Source organism: Mytilus trossulus, chromosome 14 (assembly GCF_036588685.1).
Source record: "Mytilus trossulus isolate FHL-02 chromosome 14, PNRI_Mtr1.1.1.hap1, whole genome shotgun sequence".
Classification (NCBI taxonomy): Eukaryota; Metazoa; Mollusca; class Bivalvia; order Mytilida; family Mytilidae; genus Mytilus; species Mytilus trossulus.
The window spans coordinates 50,800,258-50,822,092 of record NC_086386.1 but is presented as its reverse complement, the minus strand read 5'-3'; the positions used below and the strand labels follow the sequence as shown (position 1 = coordinate 50,822,092).

The 21,835-nt window shown below is 30.3% G+C and overlaps 1 protein-coding gene across 1 annotated transcript; it reads right to left on the bottom strand.

The window, feature by feature from the left end:
- Positions 1–375: 375 nt before the first annotated feature.
- Positions 376–12,763, bottom strand: LOC134697840 (myosin-6-like). Its single transcript, XM_063560126.1, has 11 exons — positions 12,756–12,763; positions 12,252–12,356; positions 11,421–11,513; positions 9,447–9,551; positions 8,821–8,913; positions 8,005–8,166; positions 7,143–7,250; positions 6,355–6,550; positions 4,974–5,060; positions 3,938–4,030; positions 376–2,582 (listed from the first exon to the last, which is right to left on the bottom strand). The coding sequence occupies exons 1-11, from the start codon at positions 12,761–12,763 to the stop codon at positions 2,307–2,309; spliced, it is 1,326 nt and encodes a 441-aa protein (XP_063416196.1). The 3' UTR covers positions 376–2,306.
- Between the last annotated feature and the right edge of the window lie 9,072 nt (positions 12,764–21,835).

Sequence of the window (21,835 nt, the reverse complement as noted above, 5' to 3'; positions counted from 1 at the left end):
CACACATATACGAATATCAATTATATGCTTACGATACATGTTGCATTGTTAAACTAATTCCGGTATGTGAAAATCAAGACTTGCATAAAAACTATCCCAATATTAGAGACAGTGGTGTAATTTTTCTTCAGAGCTTTCAGCTCTTTGATTACCAGTATACTTCTCATAAACCCACATCCCTGCTATATATGTTTTTGCCAAGCAAATTATGTAGCAGGGCCATATGTATATCAGGAAAACAAAAACAAAAACATTTGCTTTACTTACTTAATTTTATTACACAAAGATCAATATTATCATTAGATATTTTTCTACACTTTTTAACAGGTTAACAGGTTAAAAGTAATGATTTCACTTTTTCAAAATATATATACTTCATGAAATAACACACTATTCAATCTAGTTCCTAAAATGTTAGTTTTAAAGTGAGACATTAACAAAAAAATATAAAACAACTTCTATGTAAAATTAAAGTATTATAAATTCATTTCAAATCTATTATATTTCAGATCTCTTTTAACCAATAAACATTTGATAAATAAATCAGTATCTTTTCAGTAAAAATGTGTTTAAAAGCTGCATAAAAGGAATGTTTTGATTTGAAATGAGTTTCCTGAAATTTTTTAACATCAATCAACATAATTTAATATCATGTTAGTATACTAATATAAATGAGGAAATAAACTCTAATACTACTTAATACATGTATAAGATAGAAAAGCCCTAGACTATAAATGAATATAGCTTTTTAAGAACTTGAAAAAACTATTTCTGTAAGATAAATTCATTTTTAAAGAAATTTATAGTTAAGTAATATTTAAGATTATTTTCATTCTGTTTGGATTCATCATAAAGTTAATTGTTAAAGATGTATAAACAAACTTTTCAATAAATACAACTTGACATAGATTTCTGACAAAAACTGTAAAAAAGCATGTGATATCTCAAGATATTCAAATTGGACCTCAACTTTAGATTTTGGCAAGACTGTACTTTAAACGGAACTTTATAAGAACAGAACATTCATAGTGGGTAGCAATCTTCTAATCTATCTTCAAATCAGATCATGATTTAAAAATTGAGAAATGTTTAAAGGTAACAAAATTTTACAAAATTATTTAAATCATAAATATTCATAATACAATATACACGACTTTAATAGGGTCATTCTATGCAATAATGCAACGAAATTATGGGATTACCAGACGAAATCTAAAATACAGCTTGCATAGAATTTAAAAATGATTAAATCACAAATTTTACAACAGTATACCATGAGATATACCCCTTTATACATTGCATGAATACATATTAAAATATAAATGTATACCATGTATATTATATATAGTCCTTAGTGAAGTATACTGTTGTCAAATAACTACTCTTTCTGAATACACTAATATAATTATCACAGTCTTATGCTATGTGTATTAAAAGATTTGCTCAATAAAATGTGAAGTTTTCATTGACTTTCATATTATACACTTGTAACACTTCTTACTAAATGTACATGTGTTTTGCATGTGCTTTTTAAATTGTACATATTATTCTACCATCAATCAATCATGTAGGAATATGTTATAACTATTATATGAGTAGGATTCTTATCACTGTCTGTTCAAGTCTGATGCACACTTTTATTTCGGAAAAGCTATTTCTTAATTAACTGATGGCACAGCAAAATAATCAGAAAGATGCAGCTTAGAAAAGTATTCAACCAACTATACTTCAAAAATGTGTCAATCATTTATAAACTACTTTGATTGCCTTGGCTGACACATACATAAGAGGGAATAGGACGGGGTCCTGATCTAGAAATCCCAGGCTTAAAACATGAAATCCTGATGTGCTGAATTTAACAAAATTTTAATCTTGACATCCCAAAATTCGAAAAAAGAATTCCCAGATCCTGAAAGGATAAATCCCGAATTCCCGTGCTTAAAAACACCCGATCCATATGTCCCTTGAAAGGTCCTGCCCACCCTCATACAAGCTTAGAGACAGAAAACTATGTCCAGATAGGTTGACATGTCTTCCTACCAATTCTTAACTTGCAAACTAATACATAAAAAATCCAACTTAGTATCAATGATTACAACAAATATGCATTTATCATAAAACAAGGGTGGTTCCAACCACTGGAAATCCCTCCCTCCCCTGAATCCTCCATTGTATGTTAAACATTCTCTTGATAAATGACAACAATCATCGTGTTAGACTTTTGCATAATTAAAATTTTTGTCCCAACAAACATGTCTGTTGTTAATATACAATCTACAAACTACAAAATATTATCACATTACTACTCATTTCCCCTGTGCCACACCTTTAGCCAACATTGGTCCAGTTTTGTGTAGATATAAAACAGGCCACACTAAATAATCGATTTTGCTGCCACTTTTTGTAAATACATTGTAGTCATTTTTGTTTAAGTTTTCTCCTGAATTCACATCAAAATTTAAAAACAGAGGTGGATCTGATATCTGCATCATCCAACAAAGTTCAGAACATTTCTTGATATATTTTACAATGTAATTCTCACTGGATAAAGTTTGTTGTGTTACACTCTTCACATGGCATATCTGTAAATAGAAATACTTTTTATATTTCGTTTTGTGATAATATTATAAAGAATTTCATACTGACCTTGCCATAAATCATTCCCTATTCCTCACACTGTTACTGCGCATAGTATGCAGTGCATACATACCATTCAAAACAATAATTCAAAGGTTACCAAGGAACATGTGCTGTGCACTTGTAAATCATATAATTTCATTTCTTTAAATGTAAAAAAAATAAATAGAAATGTAAACACAAGTGAACCAGTTGTGTTGTTTTGAGATTTTGTATGGTCTCAATGTGACTTTGAAATGAATTAATAAAAATTTGTAAGGGTTCCACGGAACCCAGTGTCTCGCCTACTTTTGCTGTAAATCGCAGCTCAACAAAAATGAGGCAAAAAATCAATAAAAATATTCCTCTTGATACTATCTCATGATAGTAAGAAGCTTCTGTCCAAGTTTGGTAAAAATCTAGGATAGTTAATGAATCTTATAAATGTTTTGAAAAATTTAACTGCAGACTGCATGTAATGTTAACTGGAAGAAAATCTTAGTCCATTTAAAAGTAAAATGCAGAAAAAAATTGAGTTATCTTTTTACAAAATTTACTTCTGGATATTATCTTATGATCATAAATAAGCTTCGGTCCAAGTTTGGTAAAAACCCAGGATAGTTTAAGAAAGTTATTAAAATTTTAAAAACTTAAACCAGAGTGAATGTAATGTTTCCCCACAGAAAACCTAAGTCCATTTAAAAGTAAAATACTGAAAAAATGGATTAGTTCTTTTACAAAATTTTCTTCTGGATACTATCTTATGATAATAAACAAGCTTCTGTCCAAGTTTGGTACAAACCAAGGATAGTTTAAGAAAGTTATTAAAATTCTAAAAACTTTAACCACAGAGTGAATGTAATGTTTCTCTGCAGAAAAAACTAAGTCCATTTATAAGTAAAATACGGAAAAAATGGAATTTTATTTTTACAAAATTTACTTCTTGATACTATCTTATGATCATAAACAAGCTTCTGTCCAAGTTTGGTAGAAATCCAGTATAGTTTCAGAAAGTTATTAAAATTTCAAAAACTTTAACCACAGAGTGAATATTTGTGGATGCCACCGACGACGAAGACACCAACGACGACGACGGAATGTAGGATCGCTTAGTCTAGCTTTTTCGACTAAAGTCGAAGGCTCGACAAAAATCAGATTTAGCATAGGTCTGCATGAGCCGGTTTTGACATATATCCTTAGTGTTACCAAACTAGTTTACCATACATGAACTTCCTAGAGAACTTGGCCACCTATAATGAAAGTAAGATTGTACATATGCAAAAACTAAACATGTCTGCTAAAAAAATATCATATAATTCACCTGTCCAACAACTGCTAAACTCTCTGCTGCTATTTTCTTCTGAAACTCCTTCACAAAGATAAGACACCTGTCTGATAAAATTACTTTCTGTCCCTGAAAGTGAAAAGGTTTATGCATCAGTGAAAAGGTTTATGCATCAGTGAATTGTAACTTTTAGGATTAAAATCCAATGAAGCAAAATTTATCAGTGATGATAATTTAGCAATAACATAGCATTTTGAGTTGTAAGGTAATTTGAGTTCGACTTAATTGTATTAAATAAACTGTTATCAGAGATATGTCTTGCCTTTTTGGAATTTTGATAATGCTTCTGTTGAAATTAAAATATCAATACTTCGACATGTAAGTTATGCATATATTTAAAGTCAATGAACCATTACTGAAGGATCATGGGGATACAATATCCAAGGAAATGAGATGTGCCAATGTTTAAACAACTGCATACCAATTTGACAAAGACCATTCACTTATCATGATTCATTCCCTTAAAACAACCTTAACACAAAAATTTACTTGTAAACAAACTGTAAAAGTTTAAAGTTAATGAACCATGATGTGGGGTTGGGCTTTCTAATCTCCATGGAAATAAAACCTGCAAATGCCAACAAATTTGTAAACCTACCACATGTGGTTCACCATTAACTAGACCTAATCACAAACTATACATTGTTGACACCACCACCGCCAATAATAGCATACCTATGTCTCGCTTTAATTTTTGACTCTGTCAAGGAGAGACAAAAACAAAAATGTGTCCATAGTACAAGGATGTCCCACCTGTGCTTTCATTTTCTATGTTCAATGGACTGAAACTGGGGTCAAAACTCTAATTTAGCTTTAACATTAGAAAGATCATTTCATAGGGAACATGTGTACTTATATTCAAATTGATTTGAACTCAACTTCATCAAAAACTACCTTGACCAAAATATTTAACCAAAAACTGAAGTGGGACAGAAAGAAGAATGGGTGAAGAAAATGATGAATTACCAGACCCACAGTTAGAAAAAAGGAAGATGAATAATATTATACATACACCATGATCTTCCATGAATCCAATAGATCTGTTTATCAAGGTATCTCTCTGTTCTTTGGCTAGTCTTTGACACCAAGCATAACAACTCTGTTAAAATAAAATACTTATAAAAAAATACAGTATAAAACAAAGTCTCATATATTTAGATGTCATGCATATCTTCCTTTTTCACTTGACAGGTATAAATGGTATTGTCCTTTACTTGGCTTTTACCTTTCCCTTAGATAAGGACTTCGGGTATTTATTTGATTTGTCAGAGACCCATTCTTCACTTTCATGCATTTATTAATGTGCATGGGGGTCTCAACATAACAATTTGGATATAAACATCCACCGTTGTTCAATTGACAATGTTGTTTTTATGACCCGAACTAAAGGCTCCAAAGACCCTGTGTCCCTCACCTTTGTCTATGTGAACATTAAACAAAGGACACAGATGGATTTATGACAAAATTGTGTTTTGATGATGGGGATGTGTTTGTAGAGCTTACTTTTCTAAACATTCTTGCTGCTTAGAATCATCTCTAGCTATAATGAACTTAGCCCACTAGATTCAGTGGAAAATGTTAGAAAATTGTTCAACATTGACCAAAAAGGGCAATAACTCCCTAGGGGACCATTTTGGTCATGTTGACTTATTTGTAAATCTTACTTTGCTGTACATTATTGCTGTTTACAATTTATCTATAGTAACATTCAAGATAATAACCAAAAAACAGAAAAGTTTCCTTAAAGTTACCAATTCATGGGACAGTAACCTAACAACAGTTTGTCTGATTCATCTGAAAATTTCAGGGCAGATAGATCTTCACCTGATAAACACTTTAACCCCACATCAGATTTGGGCCAGGTGAGCTAAAAATTACTACCAGAAAATATTTGGTAGAATTTAATATGTTAAATATTATTATGCACAATTTATGATGAAATCATCATTTCTAGAGGCAAACCTTTTTTCATTTAGTTTTGAAAGTCAAAATCATTTGTCTAGCTGAAATTATTTGAGTACTGTTTTCTGAAATGAATAGAGTTATCTTTCTTTGTACTGATTATTTTTATTAGTATTACCTACAGTGTCATTATATAGTTATATATTCCTACACAATAAATTTATCCCTTTAAAAATCCTGGTCACATACACAGGTTTTACAGAGACTAAACATTTATGACTAATAGACATTTGAATTTCTACCAAGTCATGTTTTGCCTCTGTGTAATTATACCACATTGTCACATTTATTAGAAATTCCCTAAAAGTTTGTTGCAAACTATTATTTAGGAAGAATTCTAATTTCAACAAAAGTACTGAAATGATGTTTTAAGGGGCAAGGATTTTGTGCAGTTTTGTGTGCTTAACATATTCAAATAGCTAACAAAGTACCTTTAACCAATCAAGCATGACCTTGACAGAAGCCGCTTCATCCATATCATCCTCAATAACTTCCATAGCATCTGTGTATTCATCTGTGTACAATGACGAAAACTTCTCAGCTAATGAAGTTGGACGGTTCATATCACTTAAATCGGCAATATTAGGATTGTTATCTCTTAGTTTATTGCCAGCAGCTTCACTCAGTCTGAAAATAAGGACACATATACAATTTTTCAAGAATTTTAGTATTGAATTCATTCTTATTTTAAACAACTTATGTCTTTTCAATTTAATTAAGATGTCATTATTAAATAAAAGAATACAAACTGATTGTTCTGTGTAATTTAATACCATATATCAAATTCATGTAGCTGATTTCCTCTCATTCTAAGCAGATATAAACTTTTCCCTGTTGATCTGACCTGTTGATTATTTTTTTTAAATCGAAATGTGGTTTATTTGACCCCAGCTGTTCATTGGTGAAAATTTGATTATGAAGTAATTTGTTCTTGCTTTCTTCTGATTATGTTATTGTGTCACAAAAAAAGTTACCATGATTGATAACAACATATATAAAGAGGACATCTTTTTGAAGATCATAAAAAACAAAAGATTAAGATTGTCTTCATATCTTTTAATAATTTTTAGATAAGATACATCTCTTTTGTTTTGAAATTATAAAGTTTTAACTTAATTGTTTAGAGTTGAGACATATCGTATTTATAACACAAAATTTAGGAACCTGTCCTCAAAATTTTATGTTGTCAACAAAATACAAAATTTAAGTAAAACAATACCTGTCTCTCAGATCATTGATTTCTCTCTTCAGATCAGATATATCATTGCGGTGTTTGAAACAATTCTGACAGCTTTTGGATTCAGATACTACCTGTGGTGATCGCCGTCTACAACAAAAAAGAAAAACAAATACTTTAAAAAGTGTCTCACACTTGCGTAACAGCAAATATCTAGTTATGCAAAAGAACAAAATGATAGAAGTTTATTTATGAAAATAGAAAGAAATTGTTTTATAAAGTATTAGCAAACGAATAATCAAATGATATCTATTTAATAATGCCTTGTTTTGTTCTGTTGATGTCTCATTGATATTTACACAATAAAATTGTGAATGGAAATGGGGAATTTGTCAAAGAGACAACAACCCAAACAAAGAATACCCATCATCTCCTTTATATAAATCAATAGACAACTTTCGAGTTTGATGCATTTCCTTCAAAAAGTCTGGTTTTAGTGAGCATCATTTGTGCGTTTAGGGGCGTCATCACTTCCATTCCGATGTTGAGCGAGTGGTTAGAAAACTATTATTATATATTGTATGAATGATTCCACAAATTAATTTCTCAAAATTGACAATCTGCACTGCCGTCATTAGGGAATTGTCATTCAGTACCTACAGAACAACAATTATTTCTAGTTTATCCAGCACAATGAAGATCAATAAGACGCTTGATGAATGTAAATAGTGCAGGGGTACAGGTGACCCCTCTATCTGGTAAATGAGGTCATAAAGAATTGACGACTTTTTTCCAGTGAACTCGAAAGTGGTCTATTCAACTGAACTAAATATATATATTATTTTTGATATGGCTTACAAAATAAAACCAATAATTACCAGAAATTCTAAAAAAGAAACTTTACCTCAACCGGTCTTCAATTTCTAATTTTTCTACACTTAAAATTTCAAGACGACTATTTAGTGTTTCATTATGCTGTTTTTGTGATATTATTTCTGTTTCTAACTGCTGCTTTTCTTTCTTTAATTTCTGGACATCTTTTTCCACTGTTTGTAAATGTCTGCATCTATAATATAAATGTTAGAGTAAGTGGTGTTCAAATTACATAGTAGGTAACAGATTACTTGTTGAAAAGTATTTATTCTAACAGATTGTCTGTTTTACAAAATTAAACCTGAAATGGTTAATAACATCAAACAGACTGATGGAAAAATATAATGAACCTTTACTGTGAAGTCATGGTATAAAGTTGATAGTCTTAGATATATTTATATAATATTATCTAACATGTAACTGTTATATACCATATGCACCAGTTGGAGTTCAGGTGTAAATATATAGATTTGATTTTATAAAACTACTCAGCAGAAACATGACGATTGTACCTGAAGCAATCCTCTGCATATTTTTTTTCAATATTTGATATATTTTAAATTTATAAGTGATGAATATTGTTCTCTCAGTCTTAAGGTTTTTTTTTGTTTTGTTTTGAGTATATTGTTTGTGTGTTGGTCTTAAATTTTTTTAGTCATGGCTTGTTCAGTTTATTTTTGACTTCTGAATTTGAATGTCCCTCTGGTATCTTTCACCTTTTGTTTTGAAAACCAATAACAAATATATTTAATTTATCATGTCATAAGTACATGCAGATTCAATATAAGGACATTAAAATATTGCTTATATCGTAGCAAAGGAAGCTTTTAGAATAAAATATATTTACTTCAAATTTAATTCATCATTATCACTTTGAAGTTTGTCCATATGTCTCTTAAGGGCAGGAATATCTTCAAATTTTTCTGCATATTGTTGTAGTCTGAAAACCAAAAAGAATCTTATTAAGCATATTGTTCAGATATATAAAGTTTAAAAAAAGGATTTATTTTATTTTGTGATACTTATTATTCAAAAACTACTGACGCAGAAATTTGTCATATCTGTAGGCAGAAGATTAAAAAAAGAGACAGCAACATAGCTAATGAATTCAAAATTGCTAGATTTTTGACAAAGAGGGAAGCCTGTAAAAATGATTGTCAAACTGAGATATATTGTCAGCAATGCAACTTTATAAGAATAATGTGTCCATAGTACACAGATGTCCCACTTGCATTTTCTATGTTCAGTGTAACATGCTATTGGCATTAATATTAGAAAGATCAATCATGGGAACATGTGTACTAAGTTTCAAGCTGATTGGACTTCAACTTCATCACAAACTACCTTGACCACAAACTTTAACCAAAAACTTAAACCTGAAGCAGGACATACTGACGAACAGACATGTTCATACAGACAAACCGACTAACATAATGCCCCTAGGTTGGGCTCAAAAAAAAAATTGTCAACTACCTTGTTTCCAATCTTTTCACTTCTGATAGTTTTTCCTGGAGAATGTTCTTCAGTTCTTTATTTTCTTTGAGTATTGATGATTTTTCATCATTGTTGATTTCAAGCCTAGAATTAATATTTCAAAAATATATTAAAATAATTTCTTGATATCTAAAAAAAATTGAATGAAAACTATCTTCTACAAATACTTATCTACTCTCTTGAGATTTTTTTTTTTAACTTTTTAAGATCTATCTATATTTCCCAACTTGAGATTTCTATTTCCTTTCTTGAAATCTCTATCTGAATTCTTGAGATCTTATCATTTATATTTGACATTTTGTGTTCTTAAATTCCCTTCTTGAGATCACTATTTCCCTCTTGTAATCTCTATTTGACTTCTTCAGATCTCTATTTGACTTTTTGAAAAAAATCCCTATTTCCCTCTTGCAATCTGACTTTTGACTTCTCAAGACTTCTTGAGTTCTTTATTTTCCTCTTTGAGATCTACCATATATATGACTTCTTGAGATTTATATTTCTCTTCTTGAAATCTCTATCTGACTTTTTGAGATATCTATTTGATATCTTGAGATCTAAATTTCCCTTCTTGCTATCTATTTGCAACTTCTTGAATGAAGTATTTCTATACCTAAGTACCTGTTAATCAATATATATCCTACAATCAGCCATTTTGCTATACATAAACAGCTTCACAAATGAACTTATTTAATATTATTGCAAATGAAAGGATATATGTCAATGAAACAGATCTTCAACCATAAAAATAACCAAAGGCATTTAGACAAACATATTTATCTTAAGCAAGACAATGATATCAAATTTAAGGAGCCAACATTATAGTTAAACCTAAGAAATAATATTTTTAAAATAGATTGAGTTTTAGCTTAAAGATTTGTATCAAAGGGGTTGCTATTTGAATAATCATTATGAAAACATTAGAGTCTTTGAGACACCAAAGACTCTAAATTCACCAATAACAAGTTCTTGTAGATACGGCCAACCATGCAATGGCTGTATAGCCAGTTAAGGTTATTAAAAGTCTCATCATCATGTAGATAAGGATATTCAACACAATATAATGGTGTATCTTTTAATTCCAAGGCAAAGCATAACATGGGAGAATGTCAACATTACATTATGACTCCTACTGGATCTATCTCAACTATTTTTTTCGTCTTTAACTACAACTGTCTTTCGCTGTCTATCTCAAAATCTATGTTCAACAAGGTTTGCCTTTCATATTTATACTTAATATTGAATACAGACAATACTTAATTAACATGCCAATTTTTTCAGCATTACTCTAATTAAAATGACATTTCATAACCTGTAACCATATATGTGCAAGCATTCAAACTAATTAACATAAAAGATAATTATAGTACTCATTTGATCTCTTTATCATATTTCCTTCTTTACATTATTTTTCACACCTCCAATATGAATTAAGATCAGTAACTTGAAAAATCAACAAATATATCAATATTTTGTTCAACATCAAATGTTTGCAAAATCTGATAATCACATATTTTTGCTATCAAAAGATACAATTTTTACTTGAAAAAAATCATAAAATGAAATCAAAAGTCCAAATTAGCCTGGTGACAGATTTCATGTATTAAATGTATCAACTATCCTTATTCTATTACATTGGTTGCAATGAATTACATTGATTTCCCAGTTAGATAAAAACCTATAATTTCACATTTGAAATAAACGTGGTTATTTCACTCTCTGAAGTCATACAACAATAGGCGTTGTCAAGACGTTGATAACGTCGAAACAAAACATGCGTAGGAATAACATATAGTTCCTTACATTTTCTACATTAATATCATAAAAAAAAAGCAATTTGACAATGTAATAAAAAGTATAACTAATCGCCCTCGTTTAATCCATGCATCGTTCGGTCACGTGTTGTCTTATTTTTTTATATTCAAAAACGGCGATTAATTATACTATAATTCTTACCTCTGATTTAAATCTGACTTTTCCCGCTGCAGATTTTCAATTATTTTATGAAGAACTTCTGAAGTTTCTTTTGAATCTGCTAGTTCCTGGAACCTTTTATGAGAATTAAAAATGATAAGCAAATGAAAGTTTTCCTATAAAAAGCAATACAACTCTTGCAATATTAAAAATTCTTTACATAAAAAATTAAAACCTTTAGAAATATTAACCTTTAAAGAACAGTCTTTAAAATTCTTTTTACATAATAAGAACACAATTTTTAATACTTAAAAGAAATTTTAAGTTCTTTGTAATTTAAACCCACTAATAAACATAAAGTATAAATCTCATGATGGATACGTTAGTCAAGAGCTTGAGTTTTCAATCATGATTTCCTTCATTGTGGATTTCTGATAAAAAGAAGGGTCCCAAAAGGCAAAGTTAGAAGTCAAATGTTGAAATATTTGCAGATGCCATGACATATAAGTTTCACAGATGACGATGAACACAATCATGTTCAGTTTTTTTCAAATGTGACATCAAAGAATAGACTTATCTTATTTGTACTTGCAATAGAAACATGGTGGGTGTCACATTTGGAGCAGGATATGTACACCCCTCTGGAGCATCTGTCAGAGTTCATACTTAACAATTATTTTTTTTTGGGGGGGAGGGGTCATGTTGCTTAGTCTTAAGTTTTCCATGCTCTGTTTTTAAACTGTTGTTTCTTTTAGTTTATTTGCCATGGCGTAGTCAGTTTGTCTTTAACTCATGAGTTTCAATATATCCTTTTGGTATCTTCTGTCTCTTTTAACGCTCCTGAGAATTCCAGTTAAACAAGCATGTAATTACCTTGATTTCAAATTGTTTAGTTCTTTTTGTTTTTGTTGCAGAAGAATTTTTAGATCTTCACATTCTTTGCCCAAAGAAGCCTGTTCTTCATTGTTTAATGCTAGCCTACAAGGAATTAAATAAAAATAGGGATCAAAATTACATAATAAATTTCTAAAACAATTGACAAAAAAAAACAAACACAAAATCAATCTTTTTTCAGGCTCCAAAGAGATTAAATCACTCACATGGTACAAACATGTCATTCTCATATATTTTTTTTAAATTTATTGCAATCTGTTTTTATTTTATTTTTTGTAAATTCAATTCTATTTGATGACATTTTGTGTAAATATTGTATTGACCATAATTTTTAAAGTTTACAGTTGTAACCTATCTTTTTTGATTATTTTGAGATAACTGGCAAAATTATACAAAAAATATAATAGGCAAGCACTTAAAAATAAGTAAAAAATCTTCATTGAATGACAATAACTCATATAGTCATTCCATGGATAAAGTTACATCAGCATGTTTCTTCCAAATTTCTAAATAAATAGGAAATTTCAAGAAATAGAAGATCAATTTTTTTTTGAAAATGTTACAGCAAATAGGCTGTGACCTGCTGATATTTTTTAATATATGCTTAAACTGCAATGTATTCCTGTATCCCTGTATTTTTTCTAATTATGGATAGCCATGTTTGTTGATGGATCAAATTCCTTGACAATATTCCCAAAATGCATTTATGTGAAGTTTGGTAACAATAGGCTCAGTAAAATTCAGAGGAGAAGGTTATTTTAAAAGTTTACAGCAAGGAACTATGGAAACCAACAGTGGACACCTGCAACATACCCCAAATGATGACAAAAACTCCCAAATGGCCTTTTAGGCCAGTTAAGCTAAAACAAATTGAAGCTTATTTAGTCTCCAATCCAAACAACAGCACAATTTGATCCAAGCATACTAAAGCTAGTGCAATATGTGAAAATAGCCTCAATTCTGATGCTTCAAGTGCCATTACTCTAGAAAGATCAACCAAAAAAGTTTCTGTATTTATATTGAAAAAGAGCCTTCTTTCAACAAATTAAATACTTGTTTAAAATAAAATAAAAAGTATTGTATTGCTTTTGTATAGTATTTGGATAGACAGAGAGAAGCACAATACTGTAAATGCAGAAATTATTGTGTGCATTTAATATTGCGATTTTGTCATTTTTGACTAAAATACGATTCTAATTTTTACAATTTTGAGAAAAATCCTGTTAAATTCATATAAAATATTTCAAAATGCAAGTTTAAATTATTGCATTTACAAGAGTTTAAATTATTGCATTTACAACTCTTGTCACATTTTTTGCAAAAATAAAAACCTAGCTTGCATTAATTTCTGAATTTACAGTAATATGTCCTCTCTGCAGTGAGCATATAAAAATACCTCAGCTTGTTTTCTAAATCTTTCTTTTCTTTATTTATCTCTCTGTTTTCTTCTTTCTGATCTTCAATTGTTTCATTTTTTTCTTGTATCTGTCTCTCAGCTTCATGCAAATTAGAAATGGCTTTTCTATACCTATAAAATTAGAATAAAATGCACAACAAATGAATTTGTAGGATAAACAATTTTAAAGATACAAAAAATATATTTAACAGTGTTATTTTTTCAGAAAACTATAACTGTCCTGGATTAAGACATTAAAAGGAACATTATACTGCAATCAGCTTTTTTACTATACAGATAAAGCTATACGTATAAACGTTAGCTTTAAACGTCAATGACCCCAACTAACCTATAAGCCCCGCCTCCTTATTGTATTTCATCAACAACGCCACGTCACGACCATGACAACGTAAAGTAACAATGGTCAAACTTTTATGAATTTAAACTTTTATGACTTCAAATTGGATATTTATATACCATGATTATCAAATGTTATTAATTAAGTTCATTTTCCCTTTCTTATTCCTTAATATGTCAATGTCTTATCGCCTGGACTACGCTCAAAGGGAAATACCCCAAAATGGTACCCCAAGAGGGAAATTCCAAACACCTTTTTTAACAATTTTTGTTATATATTTTTTTCATTTTAAATAAATTTTTTCGGTAGAACCTCACATTTTCCCGTTTCTAAGCCTCATACAAATAAATTTCATATTTCAAGACACTATACGTATATTGTCTAATTATTAGGATACCATAGTAAAATGAACTTTAAATGACACATTTGCATGATTGAAAGAGGGTAAAATTAATAGCAACATAGACACAAAAACTTTCAGTCACAGTGACTAGGTTAATGTTATAAATCTCTGATAAATTGAAGGTCATCTCAAACTCAAGCTAGGAATGGTACATGTTCCTTACCTTAAACTGTTTTAAACCAGATTTTTGTGACAAAAATGTCGGTTATTGATTTGGGAATGTACGGAGGGTGGCCGGGCAGGCGACCGCTCGGCAATCAAATGTTGTCCGTGCATTTACTCATGAACCGTTTAACCAAAGCTTTTAAAATTTTAATATGTTGTTACTGACAACTAAATGAAGGTCAAGTTAAATAATGGCGATTTTTACTTTTACCGTTCAGGAGTTATGGTTCTTGAAAGATTGAAAAAATGGAGTTTCCAGTCGTGTCCGTGCATTTACGCATGAACTGTTCTACCAAAGCTTCTCAAATTTTGATATGTTGTTACCAATGACAAAATGGAGGTCAAGTTCAATAATGACGATTTTGACTTTTATGGTTCAGGAGTTATGGTTCTTGAAAGATTGAAAAATGGAGTTTCCAGTCGTGTCCATGCATTTACGTATGAACTGTTCTACCAAAGCTTCCCAAATTTTAATATATTGTTACTGATGACAAAATGGAGGTCAAGTTCAATAATGACGATTTTAATTTTTAGCGTTCAGTAGTTATGGTTCTTGAAAGATTGAAAAATGGTGTTTCCAGTCGTGTCCGTGCATTTTCTCATAAACCATTCAACCAAAGCTTCTGAAATTTTTATATGTTGTTACTGATGACAAAATAGAGGTCAAGTTCAATAATGATGATTTTGACTTTTACTATTCACGAGATATGGTTCTTGAAAGATCGTAAAATGGCGTTTCCATTTCATTGTTGCAGTTACTAATGAACCATTCAATCTAAGCTTTTCAAATTTTAATATGTTTATACTGACTACAAAATGGAGGTCAAATTTGATATTGACAATTTTCACTTTCAGCATTCATCAGTTATGGTTCTTGTGATATTGCCAGGACACAAATAAATGGTAATAGATCCGGTTTGCTGTCGTTGTGACAGCCTCTTGTTATTAAATAGTATAGGTATTTATATTATTGTAAGTCTTCTATACTCAAGCTGATTCAGACTTTTACATATTGTACATACTATTGTAGAAGATTTTAAGTATGATTGTTCTAACCCCTGATGTCTTTTGATTTTTGTATTGTTTGGTTTGGAAAGGGGTTCTATTATTGGTGATTAAGTTATAATTATATAACTACACAATTGACTGGATTTTTGGCTGAAACTGTTTATTCTTCATGTGGATGTTAATTGAATCTTAATTCCGTTTTTTTTTTGCAGACCAGTACATGTACTAAATATCTACATCTTTAATTCACATTTCTTTACACTATGATAATTGCCAATTAAATAAACCATAGAATACATTACCCTTCTTCATGATCTTTAATTTCTTTCTTCAAATTAGACATGTTCCTTTCAGAGTCTTTAAACTGTTCCAGTTTTGAATTTAGGCTCCTATAAAACAATAAAAATAAATTTCAGATCTGTTCATTATAATTTGATGCAGCCGACATAACTTACATGAACATTTTGTCAACATCAACATTTAACTGGTTAGGTGTGGTTTCGTAAGAAATTTAAAGTTGTCAGAAAAACTTAAAAACATGAATGTGTCCATAGTACAGGATGCCCCACTGGCACTATCATTTTCTATAATCAGTGGACTATGAAATAGGGGTAATAACTCAATTTGGCATTAAAATTAGAAAGAGCATATCACAGGGAATATTTGCTCTAATTTTCAAGTTGATTGTTATAAACTAACTTGAGGGCCATAAACTTTTACCTGATGTGGGACAGATGGACGAATAAACAGATGAAAGGATGAACCAACAGATGCAAAGACCAGAAAACATATTATGCCCTCTACTGTTGTAGGTGGTGAGCCATAAAATTGAGTACCTGTTCCCTGGGGTAAAAAAATGTTCCTACCACAGAAGAAATGATGGTTTGTTTATAAGTAGCTTTCTCCAAAAAAATCTTAATTTTTCTTTTTAAATATTTTAATGTTACCAGGTACTTTTCATGACAAAATTAAAGTTGGTAATAGCAATGTATTTGTATACTCCAACATCATCATTTAACATTTAAAGTTATTTTTTTACTTAATTACGTCATATAATGTATGTAATTGTCCTTATTTTATTGACATCGTCTATTCAGAATTTTTTACACGTTTGTTACTGCAATTACTCAATATTCTGTTTACATATAATGCTATAAAAATTCAAAGCGCAAGTTACTATCATGTAAAATTTTTGTCAATAATAAGATATCCCAACAGTAGCTTAATGTATTGGTACTTACTGCAACTCATTTTCAAGTTCATTATTTTCTTTCTGAAGTTCATTACGCTCATCTTCCAGTGCCTTCTTTTGATGTCTGCATGTTTCTAGATCATTCTTATACTGCATGACATTGTAAGCACTTTGCTGATTTGCTTTTTCCCCTGTTAATCTATTAAAAATTAAAAAAGTAAAGTCTATGTGACATTGTGTGTACTAAAATGATATTCGATTAATAGGTGTCATACCACCAATTACTCCCTTAAATCTAGAATGTATGTAAAAATAGACCTACTCAGACAAAAAAATAGTGCATTTGATGTCATTGATCACCTAAACTAACCAACAAAATTGCAGAAATGAAACTTTTGTTGAAAGAGAAATATATTAAAGACCATTTTGAGCCAAATTTCAACTGTCTATGAGTTTGCATTTAAAAATGAGGATTAATGCGCTCCATAATATACTAATTTAAGATTTCCAGAAAACCAGGGGTCATCTATAGTGGTACCTCCTTTCAGGAGCTCTCTTTTTTCTTATATTATTTTGAATGTATGTTGAAAATTGGCATGCAGAAAGGTGACACCTATACGATTCAGGATATACCTAGTTTCTATGAAGTTATACTTAAGGTAAAATATTTAGAAAGCTGTGGAAATTGCAAAATTTGGTTGAACAGACTTTTAATTGGTGGTGTGACACCTTTAAACAATAGTCTGTTTGCCATTTCCCGTAATTGACCTTGTAATTAAAAATCTCTATTTAGTTGTCTCCCTTAGCAGGGAGATAATGTAGAGCTACCAGATAGAGCTGTTTTATCTGTGCTTAATGTGTGTAACTTTAAAGTTTTCAGACCTTAAAAATTACATAAAATTTTTTGTTAAGCTTTTGATAGCAGAAATTTTTTTCAACTTAAAACTTTTGCTAGCAGAAATTAATTTTCACTAAAATCTTTTGATAGCAGAAATCATTTTTCACTAAAAACAGTGAAGAAGCCTTTATCACTTTCAACCTGTCATGCTTTGCTGAACAAAAGCCAATTTTGTCTGGTATATAACCGGTCTCAATTGACAAAAGGAAGTGATTTGTTTAAAAATGTGTTATAACAGAATCAAATTCATTTGAAAATTGGCAAATGGACTATTTCATCTAAAATTTATCAAAAAAAAATTTGAATTTATGCTGATCACTCAATTTACTCAAAATTAAGATGGCAAAGTAGTTAAAAAGAAGAATGAATCTATACAATGCATATGTCCCCATTTGTAAAGTGCATGGTTAATGTACTAACCCTTTTCTATTGAGTTTTACTTTCTTTAAAACAGTGGAAGTTATGTCACCCAAATTTGATTGTGATCTGTGTTTTGATGGTTAAAACCATTGTGGTTAAGTTTCATAACATTTGGTTAAGGCAAAGTAAAATAAGTGTGAAAACTGCAAATTTTCCAAATCTTCCATTGATAAAGAGAAAAAACTCATGAACGGTGAAAGTGACCCCAAGCATATTTGATCTTCATCTGTGTTTTGTGATAATGATATGCATAATTTTCAGAACAATCAGTGGAGGTAAACTAATTTGGGAACATAAACCAATTGCAGGACGTACCAACAGATAGCAGATGTAGGAATTGACAAGGGTTAACTTTTATTCTTGTGCGTCATGTATTTTAATTTTTGGTCTCTATTGACCATATATTTCACCAAAAAATGGTATCCCATTCGACAGTATTTCTAACAGATCTTTTGCTGATACTTTTAAGGGTCAATCATCATAGATTTCATTTTGTCACTGGCTTTTTTATTGAATAGTTAGAAGATTAAAATGTACCTGAGATAAGTGATCAAATCAAAGTACCTTGATTTCAAGTTTTCAATCTCGCGTTCCATTTGCCTCATTTTGTTATTGTCATCCATGCTACCTGATTTTACAGTTTCAATCTCACTTTCCAATTGCTGTATTTTGTCCTTATCATCCTTGCTACTTGATTTTAAAGTTTCAATTTGAAAATCCATTTGCTGTATTTTGCCATTATCATCCGTGCAACTTGATTTCAAAGTGTAAATCTCATGTTCAAATTGCTGTATTTTGTAATTGTCCTCTTTCAACCTTGATTTCAAAGTTTCAATCTCATGTTCTGATTTCCTGATTTTCCCATTGTCCTCCCTAAGCCTTGATTTTAAATTTTCAATCTCCTTTTCATAAAGTTTAATTTTTTGTAAATCTTTGTTCTCTTTATCCTTGAACAAAGCAATGAGCTCAGACTTTTCCCTCTCTTTGCTCTGAAGTTCTTCTTTTGCAAGAACTCGTTCGGCATTAAGGTTTTGATAAGATTCTTTTTTCTCTCTCAGTACTCTTTGCAATTCTGTTCTTACTGAATTTCTTCCTTTTCTCAGTCTATCATTATCCTTCTTATATTTGGTGGAAATATTATCAGAGCTCTTTCTATCCGATGTCTCTTTTTGGTACCTATAAAATTAGATATATCACCTATTAGTACAGGAAAGAATTACAAATAATCAAACGATTTTTGGATAAATATCATGTTAAGAGCAACACAACACACATATGGGGCCTCCATGGCCAAGTGGTCTAAGTAGTTACTACTAAAATCACTATCCAGTCCACACTGAGGTTTGGAGTTCGAATACTGCCTCGACTCCAATCTAAATTGACTAGAATTTTCAGTTTTCATATCGAAGGTCAGTGGTTTTCTCTGGGCCGTTCTCTGCCTTCCCCCACTAATAAAAACTGGCCGCCACAATATAGCTTAAATGCGGTGCTTAAAAGTGGCGTTAAAACATCAAAAACCAAATCAAATCACAATATACATTAACCACAATAGAATTCTAGAGGTCTTTATACAATATCTAACAATGGAGCAAGAACCATCCAATTGCCAATTACCGCTTATAGTAGACATTTTAGTTTATAAGTCTTTAAAGACGGCATTATACCTAACCCATTTAGTTACATAGAAAAACATACATAGACATTTATATCCATTCTAAAAAAAAACCAGAAGTGTAATATTTCTGGACAAGAATATGTTCCTAGTACACAGATACCCCACTCGCACTATCATATTCTATGTGCAGTGGACCCTAAAATTGGGGTCAAAACTCAAATTTGGAATTAAAATTCAAGAGATCATATCATAGGGAACATGTGTACGGACCACAAAACAGACGATGGAACAAACAGACGATCAGACGAATGAACGAACGGACTCATAGACCAGAAAACATAATGCCCCTCTACTATCATAGATGGGGCATAAAACTGTTTATTACTAAATTACTGTGCAATACTTTATTGCAATAAACACGAAGACAAATACTTATTTTTTTTCTAGGTTGTGGTACTCCATTTTTACTCCTTCTAATTCATATAATGATTCTTTTAATTTCTCATTTTCAGTTTTGGTATTTTGAAGAAATATGATATCCGCTTCCAGTTTTCTTAATCTGTTATAATAAAAAAAAACAAGAGATAATTAATACATTTTTTTATTCACCAACCTGCTTGAATACAAAGACATCATCTAATTTATTGTGGATGGCTCTTTTCTTTTTTTATTGGACATATACAAAACTATTTGTCATATACATGTATCCGAACAACATCTAAAAAACATGGTAAAAAAGAAAGAAAATCTTCTAGCAAAAAGCCAAATAAGAATCTCTTAATGTTTATAAGTTTCTTAAACTAAGGGAAATAATTAAATCAAAAACAGATCTACTGCAAAGGAACTTATTATACTAATATATTCACTGCAACCATATTCTAAACATTCAATTTGATATTTACAGGATTGCTCTAATAATACATTTTTTTTTTTGTTTGTTCGAAGATTTTCTAGAAACAATGACAACTATGTTTAGATTAAAACGATTTAAGAGAATTGTAAACTCAAAGTTCAATTCAGTATAAACAGACAAAATATAAATATGACTATCTTCTTCTATGTTATACACATTGAAAGAAATCTTAAACATTAATTTAAGAAAGTAAGGTCTTTGTGAGTTTCTAATAAATATGAAGAAAATTCTTTCTCCATAATACTGTTAAAAAAAATTAGATTATTTCAATCAGCATGACATCTAGGAAAGAAATTTTAAGCTGAAATCTCAATATAGTATTTTCCACTTGTGTTAAAACTTTTTTTTTGTTACATACCTAACTTCTGAATATTTAAGTTCATTTGATTTTTCTCGTAAGTTGTCTTGCAAATTATCTTGCTCTCTTTGCAGTTTTTTATTATCTTCCTTACTTTTATTAAACCTGATTTTCATGTATTTCACACCCAATTACAATAAAATTAAAGTTGATGCAGTACAAATATTGTTATTTAAAAACAATTTTTTTTTCTATGTATTGTTTATTACTTGTAAAATTTTATTGCATGAACAACTAGAGGCTCTAAAGAGCCTGTGGCACTCACCTTTGTCTATGTGAATATTAAACAAAGGAAGCAGATGGATTCATGACAAAATTGTGTTTGGGTGTTGGTGATGTGTTTGTACATCTTACTTTAATGAACATTCTTGCAGCTTAAAATTATCTCTATCTATAATGAACTTGGCCCAGTAGTATCAGTGGAAAATGTTAGTAAAAATTAACAAATTTTATGAAAATTGTTAAAAATTGACTATAAAGGACAATAACTCCTTAGTGGTCAATTTACCATTTCGGTCATGTTGACTTATTTGTAAATCTTACTTTGTTGAACATTATTGCTGTTTACAGTTACATTGGATTGTCTATTTCATCTGAAAATTTCAGGGCAGATAGATCTTGACCTGATGAACAATTTTACCCCCGTGTCAGATTTGCTCTAAATCCTTTGGTTTTTGGGTTATAATACAAAAACTGCATTTTACCCCTTTGTTCTTTTCTTAGCCATGGCGGTCATCTTGGTTGGTTGGCCAGGTCACTGGATACATTTTTATAACTACATACTCCAATAATAATTATGGCCAAGTTTGGTTTAATTTGAACCAGTTGTTTCGGAGG